At 33.3% G+C, this 16,000-nt stretch overlaps 1 protein-coding gene across 1 annotated transcript in view; it reads left to right on the top strand.

Annotated features, from left to right (window-relative positions):
- LOC119602554 (nuclear factor of activated T-cells 5-like) overlaps positions 1-11,794 on the top strand; it is a 52,491-nt gene extending 40,697 nt beyond the window's left edge. The window contains 4 exon segments of the mRNA XM_037954139.1: positions 10,279-10,379; positions 10,382-10,397; positions 10,400-10,590; positions 10,592-11,794. Coding sequence (XP_037810067.1) covers positions 10,279-10,379; positions 10,382-10,397; positions 10,400-10,590; positions 10,592-11,794 — 1,511 coding nt within the window.
- The last annotated feature ends 4,206 nt before the right edge of the window (positions 11,795-16,000 follow it).

Raw genomic sequence — 16,000 nt, 5'->3', positions numbered from 1 at the left:
AGTTCAGTTCTGGTTCAGTTCTAGTTCAGTTCTAGTTCAGTTCTAGTTCAGTTCTAGTTCAGTTCTAGTTCAGTTCTGGTTCAGTTCTAGTTCAGTTCTAGTTCAGTTCTAGTTCAGTTCTAGTTCAGTTCTAGTTCAGTTCTAGTTCAGTTCTAGTTCAGTTCTAGTTCAGTTCTAGTTCAGTTCTAGTTCAGTTCAGTTCTAGTTCAGTTCTAGTTCAGTTCTAGTTCAGTTCTAGTTCAGTTCTAGTTCAGTTCTAGTTCAGTTCTAGTTCAGTTCTAGTTCAGTTCTAGTTCTAGTTCTAGTTCTAGTTCAAGTTCAAGTTCAGTTCTAGTTCAGTTCTAGTTCAGTTCTAGTTCAGTTCTAGTTCAGATTCTAGTTCAGTTCTAGTTCAGTTCTAGTTCAGTTCTAGTTCAGTTCTAGTTCAGTTCTAGTTCAGTTCTAGTTCAGTTCTAGTTCAGTTCTAGTTCAGTTCTGTTCAGTTCTAGTTCAGTTCAGTTCAGTTCTAGTTCAGTTCTTAGTTCAGTCTAGTTCAGTTCTAGTTCAGTTCTAGTTCAGTTCTAGTTCAGTTCTAGTTCAGTTCTAGTTCAGGTCTAGTTCAGTTCTAGTTTCAGTTCTAGTTCATAGTTCTAGTTCAGTTCTAGTTCAGTTCTAGTTCAGTTCTAGTTCAGTTTCTAGTCAGTTCTAGTTCAGTCTAGTTCAGTTCTAGTTCAGTTCTAGTTCATTCTAGTTCAGTTCTAGTTCAGTTCTAGTTCAGTTCTAGTTCAGTTCTAGTTCAGTTCTAGTTCAGTTCTAGTTCAGGAGTTCTAGTTCAGTTTCTAGTTCAGTTCTAGTTCAGTTCTAGTTCAGTTCTAGTTCAGTTCTAGTTCAGTTCTAGTTCAGTTCTAGTTCAGTTCTAGTTCAGTTTAGTTCAGTTCTAGTTCAGTTCTAGTTCAGTTCTAGTTCAGTTCTAGTTCAGTTCTAGTTCAGTTCTAGTTCAGTTCTAGTTCAGTTCTATTTCAGTTCTAGTTCAGTTCTAGTTCAGTTCTAGTTCAGTTCTAGTTCAGTTCTGGTTCAGTTCTAGTTCAGTTCTAGTTCAGTTCTAGTTCAGTTCTAGTTCAGTTCTAGTTCAGTTCTAGTTCAGTTCTAGTTCAGTTCTAGTTCAGTTCTATTTCAGTTCTAGTTCAGTTCTAGTTCAGTTCTAGTTCAGTTCTAGTTCAGTTCTAGTTCAGTTCTAGTTCAGTTCTGGTTCAGTTCTAGTTCAGTTCTAGTTCAGTTCTAGTTCAGTTCTAGTTCAGTTCTAGTTCAGTTCTAGTTCAGTTCTAGTTCAGTTCTAGTTCAGTTCTAGTTCAGTTCTAGTTCAGTTCTAGTTCAGTTCTAGTTCAGTTCTAGTTCAGTTCTAGTTCAGTTCTAGTTCAGTTCAGTTTCAGTTCTAGTTCAGTTCTAGTTCAGTTCTAGTTCAGTTCTAGTTCAGTTCTAGTTCATTTCTAGTTCAGTTCCAGTTCAGTTCTAGTTCAGTTCTACTCCAGTTATATTAAGTCCTTGCCTAGTTAAATTCTCGCAAATGGTTTAAATAAATTTGTTATTATTAATGCGTTAGAATTTGTTTATCTTACAATTACAATAAAATATTTATTAACATCACTTAGGCGTTTCAATTAAATAATAAAATCAATAACAACATCCTAATGAAAAAAAGAACATTTACAAAAATCTTTATAAATCAACGTCATTATAAACGTTTCTTCTAGCTAAATGCTTTTAACAAAATGTTTCTTATTATTTATTAATAATTTTAATCTTTCTGTTACAAGACAACAAATACATTTGTGTTTAATATTCAATTTACTAGTTGTTATTACAATTCTTATTATCTATAGGGATGGTTAATTTTCTTACATTAAACGAAACAATAACAATTATATGATCGACAAAAAAAGATTATAAATAAAAATACATTGATTTATAAAAAAGTAAAATCTATAAGAATATATGATTTAAATCAATTAAACAGAAAAATATAACAACAACATACGTCAAATATTGGCACGTTCTTAATGAGTGCTCTTTTTTTTTTTTTTTTGAATTTTAGTGCTTACAAGCAGATACAACTCGTTTAGTTTAAAACACACAACATTCGCAGAAATATCAATCTGTTTTGAAAATGTTTTCTTTTTTAATATCAACAATTCAAATTATCAATTACATTTATTATTATGAATACTACTTTACTATTTTATATAAAAAACAATCTTAATTTTCTGATTTCATAAGAATAAATAAACAGATTTTTTTCTATAAATAATTTATAGTTTCTTACTACAATTAAAACGAATTATTTGATATGAATTGTAAAACTTTGATTTTAGTTTTATTTTGCCACATAAAGATAAAACGTTTTAGTTACTACTGCTATAGCAACAACGAGCAAAAAAGTTATTATTTAGTTTTTCAATAATTTAGCTACTTTTATTAGCTATAAACTAAGATAATTAAATTCTAAATATTAGACATAATATTAAAGAAGAAAAAACAAATATAAAGATAAATATTAAATATAAAATAAAAGAAATCTAATTCATAACAATGGTAGTATGACAACTACGCTTTAAAACAAAAAAGATAATGTTAAATCAATGTAATAAACAAATTCCGTTAAAATACAAAATGAAAATCCTTTAAAAAACTTGTTTAAATCGATGGTTTTCTTTAGAATTGCGATATAAACGACCAAAGGTTTTAAATTTAGTATTTTAAAAATACTCTAAAAATTAACGGAGTTCCTTCTAGTTCAGTTCTAGTTCAGTGCGAGTTCAGTTCTAGTTCATGTTCTAGTTCAGTTCTAGTTCAGTTCTAGTTCAGTTCTAGTCATTTCTAGTTCATTCGAGTTCAGTTAAAATAGTTCAGTTCTAGTTCATTCTAGTTCAGTTCTAGTTCAGTTCTAGTTCAGTTCTAGTTCAGTTCTAGTTCTAGTTTACATTCCTAGTTCAGTTCTAGTTCAGTTCTAGTTCAGTTTCTAGTTCAGTTCTAGTTCAGTTCTAGTTCAGTTCTAGTTCAGTTCTAGTTCAGTTCTAGTTCAGTTCTAGTTCAGTTCTAGTTCAGTTCTAGTTCAGTTCTAGTTCAGTTCTAGTTCAGTTCTAGTTCAGTTCTAGTTCAGTTCTAGTTCAGTTCTAGTTCAGTTCTAGTTCAGTTCTAGTTCAGTTCTAGTTCAGTTCTAGTTCAGTTCAGTTCAGTTCTAGTTCAGTTCTAGTTCAGTTCTAGTTCAGTTCTAGTTCAGTTCTAGTTCAGTTCTAGTTCAGTTCTAGTTCAGTTCTAGTTCAGTTCTAGTTCAGTTCTAGTTCAGTTCTAGTTCAGTTCTAGTTCAGTTCTAGTTCAGTTCTAGTTCAGTTCTAGTTCAGTTCTAGTTCAGTCAGTTCAGTTCTAGTTCAGTTCGTTCAGTTCAGTTCAGTTCTAGTTCAGTTCTAGTTCAGTTCTAGTTCAGTTCAGTTCAGTTCAGTTCTAGTTCAGTTCTAGTTCAGTTCTAGTTCAGTTCTAGTTCAGTTCTAGTTCAGTTCTAGTTCAGTTCTAGTTCAGTTCTAGTTCAGTTCTAGTTCAGTTCTAGTTCAGTTCTAGTTCAGTTCTAGTTCAGTTCTAGTTCAGTTCTAGTTCAGTTCTAGTTCAGTTCTAGTTCAGTTCTAGTTCAGTTCTAGTTCAGTTCTAGTTCAGTTCTAGTTCAGTTCTAGTTCAGTTCTAGTTCAGTTCTAGTTCAGTTCTAGTTCAGTTCTAGTTCAGTTCTAGTTCAGTTCTAGTTCAGTTCTAGTTCAGTTCTAGTTCAGTTCTAGTTCTTTCTAGTTTAGTTCTAGTTCGGTCCTAGTTCTGTTCTTTTATATTTTTAGGTAAAATTATTGTTCTTTTAGTATTTTTAACCACAAAAACATTGATTTAACATATTGTTTCCAATCTGTTTTAGCGGAATCCGAAATCGAAACTGAAAATTCGGCGTTTAGAATAATTTTAAGTTTTAGAAATCCTTAATTCTGCATAAATTTTAAGATCTTTGTTTTATCTAGTAATAACTATAAAAGTGCAACTATAACAATCAGCAACAAGCAGGAGGCAGCAAATTCAAAACTAATCAAAACAACTCTGCTCAGTATGATTGAGTCAATTCTTTATTATTATTGTTATTAAAAACAGTTCGAAGGAACAACATTTTTATTAATTGATGCTTTAATAAGGGGAATTTGATTTGCAATTTTTCTTGAAGACAAAACACGAAAAAATTAAAAAAATTAAACAATTGAAATGATTCGCTATTCAAAATTTTGTCGTGAGATTGTGTGTGCGATTGTGATTCTTATCCATTCTACTTAATTAATATTTTAACTTTGATATTTTTTTAAGTTAACATTTACATATTTCTTTTTAATTTTCCAATTATGGGTGGGGTTTGTATATTGGTTTCACAGGTGTGATTGTCAGGGAAGTGTGTCTCAGCTGGTGGTGCATGAGTTTTTGTGTGTGTATGAGAGCAGAGTTTTCTTGGTTAAGATTTTGAATTTTTGAACAACAAACAGTCAACAAAATTCCAGATTTTTATTGATTCTTAAAAATAAAAGAATTTTTTTTTAGCATCAAACTAAAGAGTTTTTCATCTTTATTTGAAATTTAAACTTAAAACAAATAAATGCAACAAACGACAAACAATTGGATATAATTTGTTAGAAAATTTTATTTCATAAATTTTGAAAGTACAACCATAGAAGCTAAAAATGAAATTCACATGAAACACAAGATCAAGGAATTTTTCAAAAACAACTGTAAGATCTCTAAGAAGTAATAATTTTCCCCTCACAAACTCAAACTAAAAAAATCAAACATACAGTTTATGCAGTTTATAAAGCAATTGTAAAAATTAAATGTGAAAAAAAATGAAATCAACGCACCAATTGAATTAATTGAATCAAAAACCAACCCCTTAAATGATTTTCAATTATTATTAAAGAACAAAAAACAAAACCAACAACTGCAATTGAAAATATCCACAAAAAAAAAAAAAAAAAAAATATAAAAATAAAAAAAATACAACCAGGATTTTTTAAAACAACATTAATCTGAAAATGTTATTTTACTTTATTTTCCTTCTCTTAGCAATTTAGGTTCGTGAAATGCGATTTATTAAAAATATTAAAGAAATATACTTAAAAACTCAAATAAATAACTATAAAATAATACAAAATATACATAGATCAGAAAAAAATGCAACCGATTTAGACAAAACATTAAATAGAATCCCAAAAATATAAGTTGAAAACACAATATAGAATATGACAAGAAAATCAAAACACTAACAAGGTCCAACCAATATCAAGAAACCAGAATTTATACAAACAAATGGGAGTGAACAAACACTAGCAAGCAAGATAACAAGATTTTTCCATATTAACCAGAATTGAAAAGGAAAAATCTCTAAATGGAGAAATGAGAGATAATTGCTGCTATATGATGATTTGCTTTAAAGAAGCTGGTTTTTATAAAAAGTTTGAAAACAACATGAGAACTAATGGAATAACCAGACCTTGTGCTGTTTGTTAAACTACAAAATGACGATCATCAACTCCACTCACTTTCATCTTTAAGTCATCATCCTTCCTTCCCCTCCTCCAGCTGCTGAATGTATGTGTATGTGTTCTACTACCACTACCAAAATCAACACTTGCTACATCCACTGTTACTGCTGCTTTGGTGCTGTTCATCACTTGCTGCATCTGTACATTAGGGTACTGGTTTAAAAAATAAAAAAAAACTGAAACAATTACATTTTTTCTCTCAACATTTATATCTTTTATATGCATTTCAAATAATTTTTACTACTTAGTTTATGAAAATAATCGAAATAAAAATCCCCTCCATAACCTCACATTTTATTTAAGTAAAATAAATTACCAAAAAATTAGTTAAAATATATATTTACAAATTTTTTTAAGCCACTCTTTCTTGTCAATGTTAATATTAGAGCTACTAAATTATGCTAACTTCTATTACCTATTACCTTTTGCTTTTTCCACTACTACTACTTGTACCTTGTTATCCTTCTTAAGATTCCTTTTTTCCTAAAACCTTTAGCCGATTTTCTGTTTTAATGTTTTTATTTATTTTCTTAATCTAATTAACACTTAACATTTGTAACTATATGTTTGAAAACGCACACACACACACTACATTTGCAAGAGAATTGAAGCAAAATGTTATTGGAGATACCGTTGTCTTCGAAAATGTCTTTGACATTTGAAGTTCTTTCTAATTCAGTTCTAGTTCTGTTCTAGTTCTGTTCTAGTTCAGTTCTAGTTCCGTTCTAGTTCAGTTCTAGTTCAGTTCTAGTTCAGTTCTAGTTCAGTTCTAGTTCAGTTCTAGTTCAGTTCTAGTTCAGTTCTAGTTCAGTTCTAGTTCAGTTCTAGTTCAGTTCTAGTTCAGTTCTAGTTCAGTTCAGTTCAGTTCTAGTTCAGTTCTAGTTCAGTTCTAGTTCAGTTCTAGTTCAGTTCTAGTTCAGTTCTAGTTCAGTTCTAGTTCAGTTCTAGTTCAGTTCTAGTTCAGTTCTAGTTCAGTTCTAGTTCAGTTCTAGTTCAGTTCTAGTTCAGTTCTAGTTCAGTTCTAGTTCAGTTCTAGTTCAGTTCTAGTTCAGTTCTAGTTCAGTTCTAGTTCAGTTCTAGTTCAGTTCTAGTTCAGTTCTAGTTCAGTTCTAGTTCAGTTCTAGTTCAGTTCTAGTTCAGTTCTAGTTCAGTTCTAGTTCAGTTCTAGTTCAGTTCTAGTTCAGTTCTAGTTCAGTTCTAGTTCAGTTCTAGTTCAGTTCTAGTTCAGTTCTAGTTCAGTTCTAGTTCAGTTCTAGTTCAGTTCTAGTTCAGTTCTAGTTCAGTTCTAGTTCAGTTCTAGTTCAGTTCTAGTTCAGTTCTAGTTCAGTTCTAGTTCAGTTCTAGTTCAGTTCTAGTTCAGTTCTAGTTCAGTTCTAGTTCAGTTCTAGTTCAGTTCTAGTTCAGTTCTAGTTCAGTTCTAGTTCAGTTCTAGTTCAGTTCTAGTTCAGTTCTAGTTCAGTTCTAGTTCAGTTCTAGTTCAGTTCTAGTTCAGTTCTAGTTCAGTTCTAGTTCAGTTCTAGTTCAGTTCTAGTTCAGTTCTAGTTCAGTTCTAGTTCAGTTCTAGTTCAGTTCTAGTTCAGTTCTAGTTCAGTTCTAGTTCAGTTCTAGTTCAGTTCTAGTTCAGTTCTAGTTCAGTTCTAGTTCAGTTCTAGTTCAGTTCTAGTTCAGTTCTAGTTCAGTTCTAGTTCAGTTCTAGTTCAGTTCTAGTTCAGTTCTAGTTCAGTTCTAGTTCAGTTCTAGTTCAGTTCTAGTTCAGTTCTAGTTCAGTTCTAGTTCAGTTCTAGTTCAGTTCTAGTTCAGTTCTAGTTCAGTTCTAGTTCAGTTCTAGTTCAGTTCTAGTTCAGTTCTAGTTCAGTTCTAGTTCAGTTCTAGTTCAGTTCTAGTTCAGTTCTAGTTCAGTTCTAGTTCAGTTCTAGTTCAGTTCTAGTTCAGTTCTAGTTCAGTTCTAGTTCAGTTCTAGTTCAGTTCTAGTTCAGTTCTAGTTCAGTTCTAGTTCAGTTCTAGCTCAGTTCTAGTTCAGTTCTAGTTCAGTTCTAGTTCAGTTCTAGTTCAGTTATAGTTTAGTTCTAGTTTAGTTCTAGTTCAGTTCTAGTTTAGTTCTAGTTCAGTTCTAGTTCAGTTCTAGTTCAGTTCTAGTTCAGTTCTAGTTCAGTTCTAGTTCAGTTCTAGTTCAGTTCTAGTTCAGTTCTAGTTCAGTTCTAGTTCAGTTCTAGTTCAGTTCTAGTTCAGTTCTAGTTCAGTTCTAGTTCAGTTCTAGTTCAGTTCTAGTTCAGTTCTAGTTCAGTTCTAGTTCAGTTCTAGTTCAGTTCTAGTTCAGTTCTAGTTCAGTTCTAGTTCTAGTTCAGTTCTAATTCAATTCTAGTTCAGTTTTAATGCGCTGTTTCAAATTTCAGTTCTTTGTAAAGAAATTTTTGTTAAATAAAGAATATCATCCTAATAAGCAACTTAATTGAAAGTGTTGATTTTTGTTTCATTGTCTTAAAGGTACTTCACTAGAAAAATTGTATTCTACATCGATTTAACATTTATAATTTTCTTATTTTGCTGTTTCGTCAATTATTACATTGACGTCTGTTGTTATTACCTATTATTGTAATAGTACTTCAGTATATTCTCGATAACAATTTTGCTTAAATTTTTCTTTTGTTCTACTACAACTAATTAAAAAATTATTGTTTCTCTATAGTTTTTGTTTTTAAATTGTTTTCTAAATTTTTGTATTATTATATTTTGTTGAAAATTTAAATTTCCCAACATTTAGAAATAGTATTTTTCTACAGAGACTTTTCAAGCCAATAGTCTTCACCCAAATAAAAAAAAAAAACAAATAAAGGTGCGATGTCGTCTTCTCTTCTACTACCTACTACGTTTGTAAAGTATACTACACATTTTTGGTAAAGTAAAATATTGAAATTTTATTTTTTTTTATATTTATAGAACATATTTTTACTTATATATTTTCTCTAACAAAAGTATTTCCCTTCTTTTCCATATAAAAAAATATACATTTGTATTTGTTTCCTCTTTTAAAACTCATTATAAATAACACTAACTCTCATTCCCTTATTCTAATAAACATTCATCAATCTATTATAAAACACAAACACTTCTTCTAAAATTTCAACAAATATGTTTAAAATTTACTCTCTATAAACACCTCGAGACAACAGTGGCTTAAATGAACTTGAAAGACAGAGAGAAGAGTTAAAGAGAGCTTAACAAGTCATATAGAAAACCAGGACTTTGAGCTGAAGAAATTGTGGGGAACAGCAAAAGTTGAAAACTTAAGGCTGCTAAGGAAGTTTACTAAACAACGTTGGTTAAGTGTTTCCTATTTTGTTTGTTGTGTAAAGAAGTTTTTTCTTGTTATTTTTTTTTTTTGTTTTATTTTGAACAGGTTCCATACAGCGTTTAATTGCCCAGAGCTCTCTTTAATAGCCAAAAGCGTTTACAACTCAATTATAAAATCGTACACAATTAAAAAAAAAAAAACGACAATTTTTTTCTAAATTACACTTAACCAAATTTAAGTAAAATTAAATTTTGCGCATAAAAAAAGAAATTGAAATCAAACAACACTTTATTTCACCATATTTCTCATAATTTATGTCTACTATTAGTTTTAAGTTTTTTTTTATTATTTTAAGAAATGGCTGCGGTTTTTTTAACTTTAAGAATTTAGTATTTAGTGTAAAATTAAGAAAACGAAAAATTGAAATTACTTAAAGAGTGAGAGCTTTAAAAAGAGTGTGAGAGCTTGATTGTTGTATGAATATTTGCTTCAGTGTTGAAATGTTTGAGAATACATATTTGTGTGTCTGAGAGTAAAAGAGAATTGTAGTGAATGTTAAAACTGGGTTTTGTGAGTGAATTTTGAATGTTTTTGAAGTTTTTAGAAAATGTCATCGTTTAACTGTAAAAAGATTTGGCTTTGTGTATGTGTGAGAAAAAAGTCTTAAATTTTTAATTTTCTTATAGACTTTTTTTAATGTTTTATTATTTTATCCTTAAAAAAAAGTAATTTCAAATAACTTAGCAAATAAATGAACAAATCAACTTAATTGCTATATATTCTCATAAAAAAAAGGTTACAAAAATCTTTTAGTTTTTTTTTTTTAAAATTTTGTTAATTGGTTTTAGAATAACATTTATTTGTCAAGTTCTTTTTCGTACTCTGTTAAAAAAAAATAATTAATACTATTTTAGTTTTAAGTAAAATTAGTTATTAAACAAAAATTATTTACATTTTTGTTTCAAATCAAAACTTTGCTTATGATTTAAATTTAATATTTTTAATTTTATTATTTTTATTTTTTTTATTAAATACCATATAAACAACTCATTTTAGTCTTTTAGTTAATTAGTTTTTAAGTGACCTACTTTAACCCACCATTAGGGTATAATTATGGTATAAAAGAAACCAAAAAAATTAAAATATTCTCCTTAATTTTTAAGTCTTTCTTCTTACCAAACAACACTAAAAAAGACCTTTTTTTATTAGACTTTCTACTCAAAAAAAAAAAAAACTTAATAGAAAATAAAATAAAATTAAATAATTTATTATTTACTTTTTCATTAAATAAAATATAATTCCTTCTAAAAAATATATACCCACCAACATCAAACAAATGAAACATTACTATTTCCTACCCATTGGGCGTTACTAATTAGTTTTCCTGTATATTTGTAGATGGCACTTTTATGGATACCACACCGGCCGCAGCAGTGGCAGCGGCCTCTGGCTCTCTCTGGCCTACAACAGAAACTAAACATGAAATTGATGCTGACATGTCATGCCACCACCTTACACACAATGCCCATGGTTGTGAGACGGCCATCTTTGAATACTACACAGCCATTGATATCGGAACAGCAATTGGTGCATCTCAATGCTGTGGTGGCAGCTGAAGCTTTAAAAACTGAATTGTTAGATGAAACTTCGCAAAACTCTTTAGCTGATGCTATACACTCACCCGAATCTGTAGTGGCGGCTTGTGGTGTGGGGCGGACCTCAAAGTCCCACGGCATTGCAATATCATTCACGTTATGGTCGCAAGACCAGCATGGATGCCATGATGTATGATAATAACAGTATGCAGGGATTCCCTGTGGCTCCAGCGGCCCCCACTACCACACCCATGGAAGTGGCTGTGGCAGCAGCCGTTGAAATGGCGGTTAAGAATGAAATTGCCAAAGCTGTGTCAGTGGCTAAAGTGGATAAATTTATAACAGATTTGGCCAAGTCGGCAAATGTGGCTGATGCCTCGGATCCAGTGCCAGAACCTTCATTATTTGGTGTCACCAACAATGCTGCCATAGATCATGCTCTCACCGATATTTTGGCTACACCACAAACCACAGCTGCAGCTGCAGCGGCGGCTGCTGCAGTAGTACTCGAACGTAGTCTCTCAAATTCCTCGGCCAGTTCGTCATCCGCCTCGGGTTCTCCCTTGTCGGGCACTTCACCTTCCAACTCACTCACCAGTCACAATTCACCCATAACACAAGATATCTTGAATTCTGAACCTTCTGTACAATTAACTCCCTCCTTGCCGCTGCAACAATTAATGCCTAACGGCTCAGCATCCTCGGTCAGTGTTAATCCTGAAGTTAGCCAATCGACCGGTCTATCTACCGACATCATAATGAACCCCTCCGTTTCACCCTCCACTATACTGTGTTCGGACAATGGGGCTGCCACAGCGGTGGTGCCGAATATTATGGCGCCACATCAGGTCACCATGGCCAATTCCATACTCAACGATATTGCCATGCAAGCCCAACCCACACAACAAGATGCTGCTGTAGCGGCGTTGGCCTTAAGCAACATCATAATGACACCGCCCAGTGATACAACAGTTGCCGTGCCACCCACCCCCTCCTCTATGCAACCTGAAGTTACCACCGCCACCTCGACGGCCGTGAGTAATATGATCATTAAAGCAGCAGCCGATTTTATTTCCAATCAAGAACAACAGACCCAACATCATCATCATTGTCATAGCAGTCATCAAACGCATCAGTCACCGCAACAGCAAATTATGTCTTCACAGACTGTCAATGCAGATCCTTTGTCGTGTAATCCTTTGAATTTGTTATTGAATCACTCGGATGTGGCACCCACTACACAGGCCAATGTTACGGCCGCCAATGCTGTTAATGTCAATGAAAACGTGTCATCACAGTTTCCCGCCTTAGGCATGTAAGTACTTAACTAATGTTTTAAGAAAACTTTCAATAGATATTAATAAGAACTAAGCTCCATAATTGACCTTAGTTAGTTTGGTAGTCAGTTAGTTAGTTAGTTAGTTAGTTAGTTAGTTTGTTAGTTAGTTAGTTAGTTAGTTAGTTAGTTAGTTTAGTTAGTTAGTTAGTTTAGTTAGTTTTAGTTAGTTAGTTAGTTAGTTTGTTAGTTAGTTTCGTTCGTTCGTTGTTCGTTCGTTAGTTTGTTCGTTAGTTAGTTCGTTGTTCGTTAGTTCGTTTTTTTCGTTGTTAGTTCGTTAGTTAGTTCGGTTCGTTTTCGTTCGTTCGTTCGTTCGTTCTTTGTTAGTTCGTTTTCGTTCTTTCGTTCGTTAGTTCGTTCGTTCGTTCGTTCGTTCGTTCGTTAGTTCGTTCGTTAGTTCGTTCGTTCGTTCGTTTCGTTCGTTAGTTCGTTCGTTCGTTTCGTTCGTTCGTTGTTCGTTCGTTCGTTCGTTCTTCGTTCGTTCGTTAGTTCGTTCGTTCGTTTCGTTCGTTCGTTCGTTCGTTCGTTCGTTCGTTCGTTCGTTCGTTCGTTCGTTCGTTTCGTTCGTTCGTTCGTTCGTTCGTTCGTTCGTTCGTTCGTTCTTCGTTCGTTCGTTCGTTCGTTTCGTTCGTTCGTTCGTTCGTTCGTTCGTTCGTTCGTTCTTCGTTCGTTCGTTCGTTTCGTTCGTTCGTTCGTTCGTTTCGTTCGTTCGTTCGTTCGTTCGTTCGTTCGTTCGTTCGTTCGTCTCGTTCGTTCGTTCGTTCGTTCGTTCGTTCGTTCGTTCTCGTTCGTTCGTTCGTTGCTTCGTTCGTTCGTTTCGTTCTTCGTTCGTTCGTTCGTTCGTTGCTTCGTTCGTTATTGTTAGGTGGGTAGAACCACAAAGATTCTATGGGGTGACCCCTGATGAAGCAAGACGAGAAATCTTCTCAAAATGAGCAAGTCTGAGGTTAGTATGATGGTACGTATTCTCAGTGACACACAGGATTACGAGCACATCTATACAAAATTGGACGTGCGAATTCAGACGAATGTAGAGCATGTGGAGAGGACAGTGAAACTCTGGAGCACTTTCTTTGCCATTGTCAGGCATTCGTCGAAGTTTGATCCAAGTATCTTGGAAGTGATGTTATTCCGGAAATAACATTCTTAACCAACACCGATTGGAAGATTCTTAGGAATTACATCCAGGAAACTGAGTTTCTGAACATGGAAATAATACATTCAGTGAAATTTTTTTTTTCTTGAATTGGAGCGCACAACAGGCCCGATAGTGGCCTAGGTGTATTTCTTCGGATTTGATGTAGTATACTCCTCCTATCAACCTAACCTAACCTAGTTAGTTAGTTGGTTGGTTAGTTAGTTAGTTTGTTAGTCAGTTAGTTAGTTAGTTAGTTAGTTAGTTAGTTAGTTAGTTAGTTAGTTAGTTCGTTTAGTTGTTAGTTTAGTTTTAGTTTGTTAGTTAGTTTAGTTCGTTCGTTCGTTAGTTAGTTATTTAGTTAGTTCGTTCGTTAGTTAGTTCGTTCGTTCGTTAGTTAGTTAGTTAGTTCGTTCGTTAGTTAGTTAGTTAGTTCGTTCGTTCGTTTCGTTAGTTAGTTAGTTAGTTAGTTCGTTCGTTTTCGTTAGTTCGTTCGTTAGTTAGTTCGTTTTTTCGTTTTTCGTTCGTTTTGTTCGTTCGTTCGTTAGTTTTCTTCGTTAGTTAGTTAGTTCGTTTCGTTTTCGTTTTCGTTAGTTCGTTCGTTCGTTCGTTCGTTCGTTCGTTCGTTAGTTCGTTCGTTCGTTCGTTCGTTCGTTCGTTCGTTTCGTTCGTTCGTTAGTTCGTTCGTTCGTTCGTTCGTTCGTTTCGTTCTCGTTAGTTCGTTTTCGTTCGTTCGTTCGTTTCGTTCGTTCGTTCGTTCGTTCGTTCGTTCGTTCGTTCGTTCGTTCGTTTTTCGTTCGTTCGTTCGTTGTTCGTTCGTTCGTTCGTTCGTTCGTTCGTTCGTTTTCGTTCGTTCGTTCGTTCGTTCGTTCTTCGTTCGTTCGTTCGTTCGTTCGTTCGTTCGTTCGTTCGTTCGTTCGTTCGTTCGTTCGTTTCGTTCGTTCGTTCGTTCGTTCGTTCTTCGTTCGTTCGTTCGTTTCGTTCGTTCGTTCGTTCGTTCGTTAGTTTCGTTCGTTCGTTCGTTAGTCGTTCGTTCGTTCGTTCGTTCGTTCGTTCGTTTCGTTCGTTCGTTCGTTCGTTCGTTCGTTCGTTCGTTCGTTGTTTCGTTCGTTCGTTCGTTCGTTCGTTCGTTCGTTCGTTCGTTCGTTCGTTCGTTCGTTCGTTCGTTCGTTCGTTCGTTCTTCGTTCGTTCGTTCGTTCGTTCGTTCGTTCGTTCGTTCGTTCGTTCGTTCGTTCGTTCGTTTCGTTTTCGTTCGTTCTTCGTTCGTTCGTTGTTCGTTCGTTCTTTTCGTTTTCGTTCTTCGTTCGTTCGTTCGTTCGTTGTTCGTTCGTTCGTTCGTTCGTTCGTTCGTTCGTTCGTTCGTTTCGTTCGTTCGTTCGTTCGTTCGTTCGTTCGTTCGTTTCGTTCGTTCGTTCGTTCGTTCGTTCGTTCGTTCGTTCGTTTCGTTCGTTCGTTCGTTCGTTCGTTCGTTCGTTCGTTCGTTCGTTCGTTTCGTTCGTTCGTTCGTTCGTTCGTTCGTTTTCGTTCGTTCGTTCGTTCGTTCGTTCGTTCGTTCGTTTCGTTCGTTCTTCGTTCGTTCGTTCGTTCGTTCGTTCGTTCGTTCTTCGTTCGTTTCTTCGTTCGTTCGTTCGTTCGTTCGTTTTCGTTCGTTCGTTCGTTCGTTGTTCGTTCGTTCGTTCGTTCGTTCGTTCGTTCGTTCGTTCTTTCGTTCGTTTTCCTCCCTTCCCTCTCCCTTCTTCCTTTCCTTTTCCTTCTCTTTTCCCCCCCCCCCCCCCCCAGATCTCTGATTGTTGCACTGGCCACTGAAAATGCCCTACAGAAATCTGTAGCAGCGGCGGCTATAACCACTAATGGAGCCGTAGTTACCCAAGAAACACCAGCACCTCCCACACCCAATCTACATCCAGTAGCGGCGGCAGCAGTAGGAGCCGTAGCAGCTGCTGCAGCAGCAGCTGTAGCACCACTAGCACCAATACCCCAAGACTTGACCACTATGTCGGATCAGGATCTTTTAAGCTACATAAATCCCAGTACATTTGATCAAGGTATGTAAACGGAAAAGTCTAGTCCATTTCGAACAAACTATCAGCAACGATAGTTGTGTAAATAAAATTGTTTTTTTCAATAGTGTCTTTTTATAATTGCAGTCTAAGAGATGAGAACAACACCAACAGTTTGTACTAACAATCAAGAGGACCAATATCGTAATAATTGACCTGAAAAGTATAAAAGGGGAAACAGAAAAACATAATGAAACTGAAACTGAAAAACGGCTTAAAATTATGTTTAACAAGTAAAATTTCGTTTCGAAAGTATTGACCGAGATTTTAGTTATACTTTGCTAAATTTTGAAAAAGAAACATAAACGAGGGATAAATTTCTTATGGAAAATCAAAAAATCAAAAAAAAAAAAACTGGAAAACTAAAAATTTTATTAATAACATTGTATGTACAAATACTATACAAAAAAAACTAAATTAAATTTAACAAACAAAAACTAAAAATTAACAAATGGGATCATTATTATAAACCAATTTAAGAAGTCAGTGTTATACAATTGATGTTTTATTATTATTATTACATATATTTATATATTATATATACATATAACTACATATTTAAAAAGTTTAACTGTTTTTCTTATTACATACATACCTATACTATATATTTACTTTTATAAATATTTTTTTTTATTAAAATAAATTTCATTTTGTAATAATTACACTGCAACACTTTAAAGTCAAATTATTGTTATATTATCTCATCTTTATATAATATACAAAACTATATATACAAATTGTTATATACATATACACTTATTATATACATATATGTATGTATATATGTATTTATATGTTCACATATAACTATATGTAAATATATATAAGTGTGTTAAAAAAAAATTAATGACTGCCATATGAAAACACTATTTTTTAAAAAACAAAATTTAACAGAAATCTAAGTTAATGTTTTTTTATTTTATTTTATTATTTAACTAAGTTATGCCTATATCTTTACATATATTCATACATTAATTTAAAAATTAAACTATA

Source organism: Lucilia sericata, unplaced genomic scaffold (assembly GCF_015586225.1).
Source record: "Lucilia sericata isolate MDLA Ls3-8-SP2 unplaced genomic scaffold, ASM1558622v1 Contig000240F_arrow, whole genome shotgun sequence".
Classification (NCBI taxonomy): Eukaryota; Metazoa; Arthropoda; class Insecta; order Diptera; family Calliphoridae; genus Lucilia; species Lucilia sericata.
This window is presented reverse-complemented; position numbering and strand designations above follow the sequence as displayed.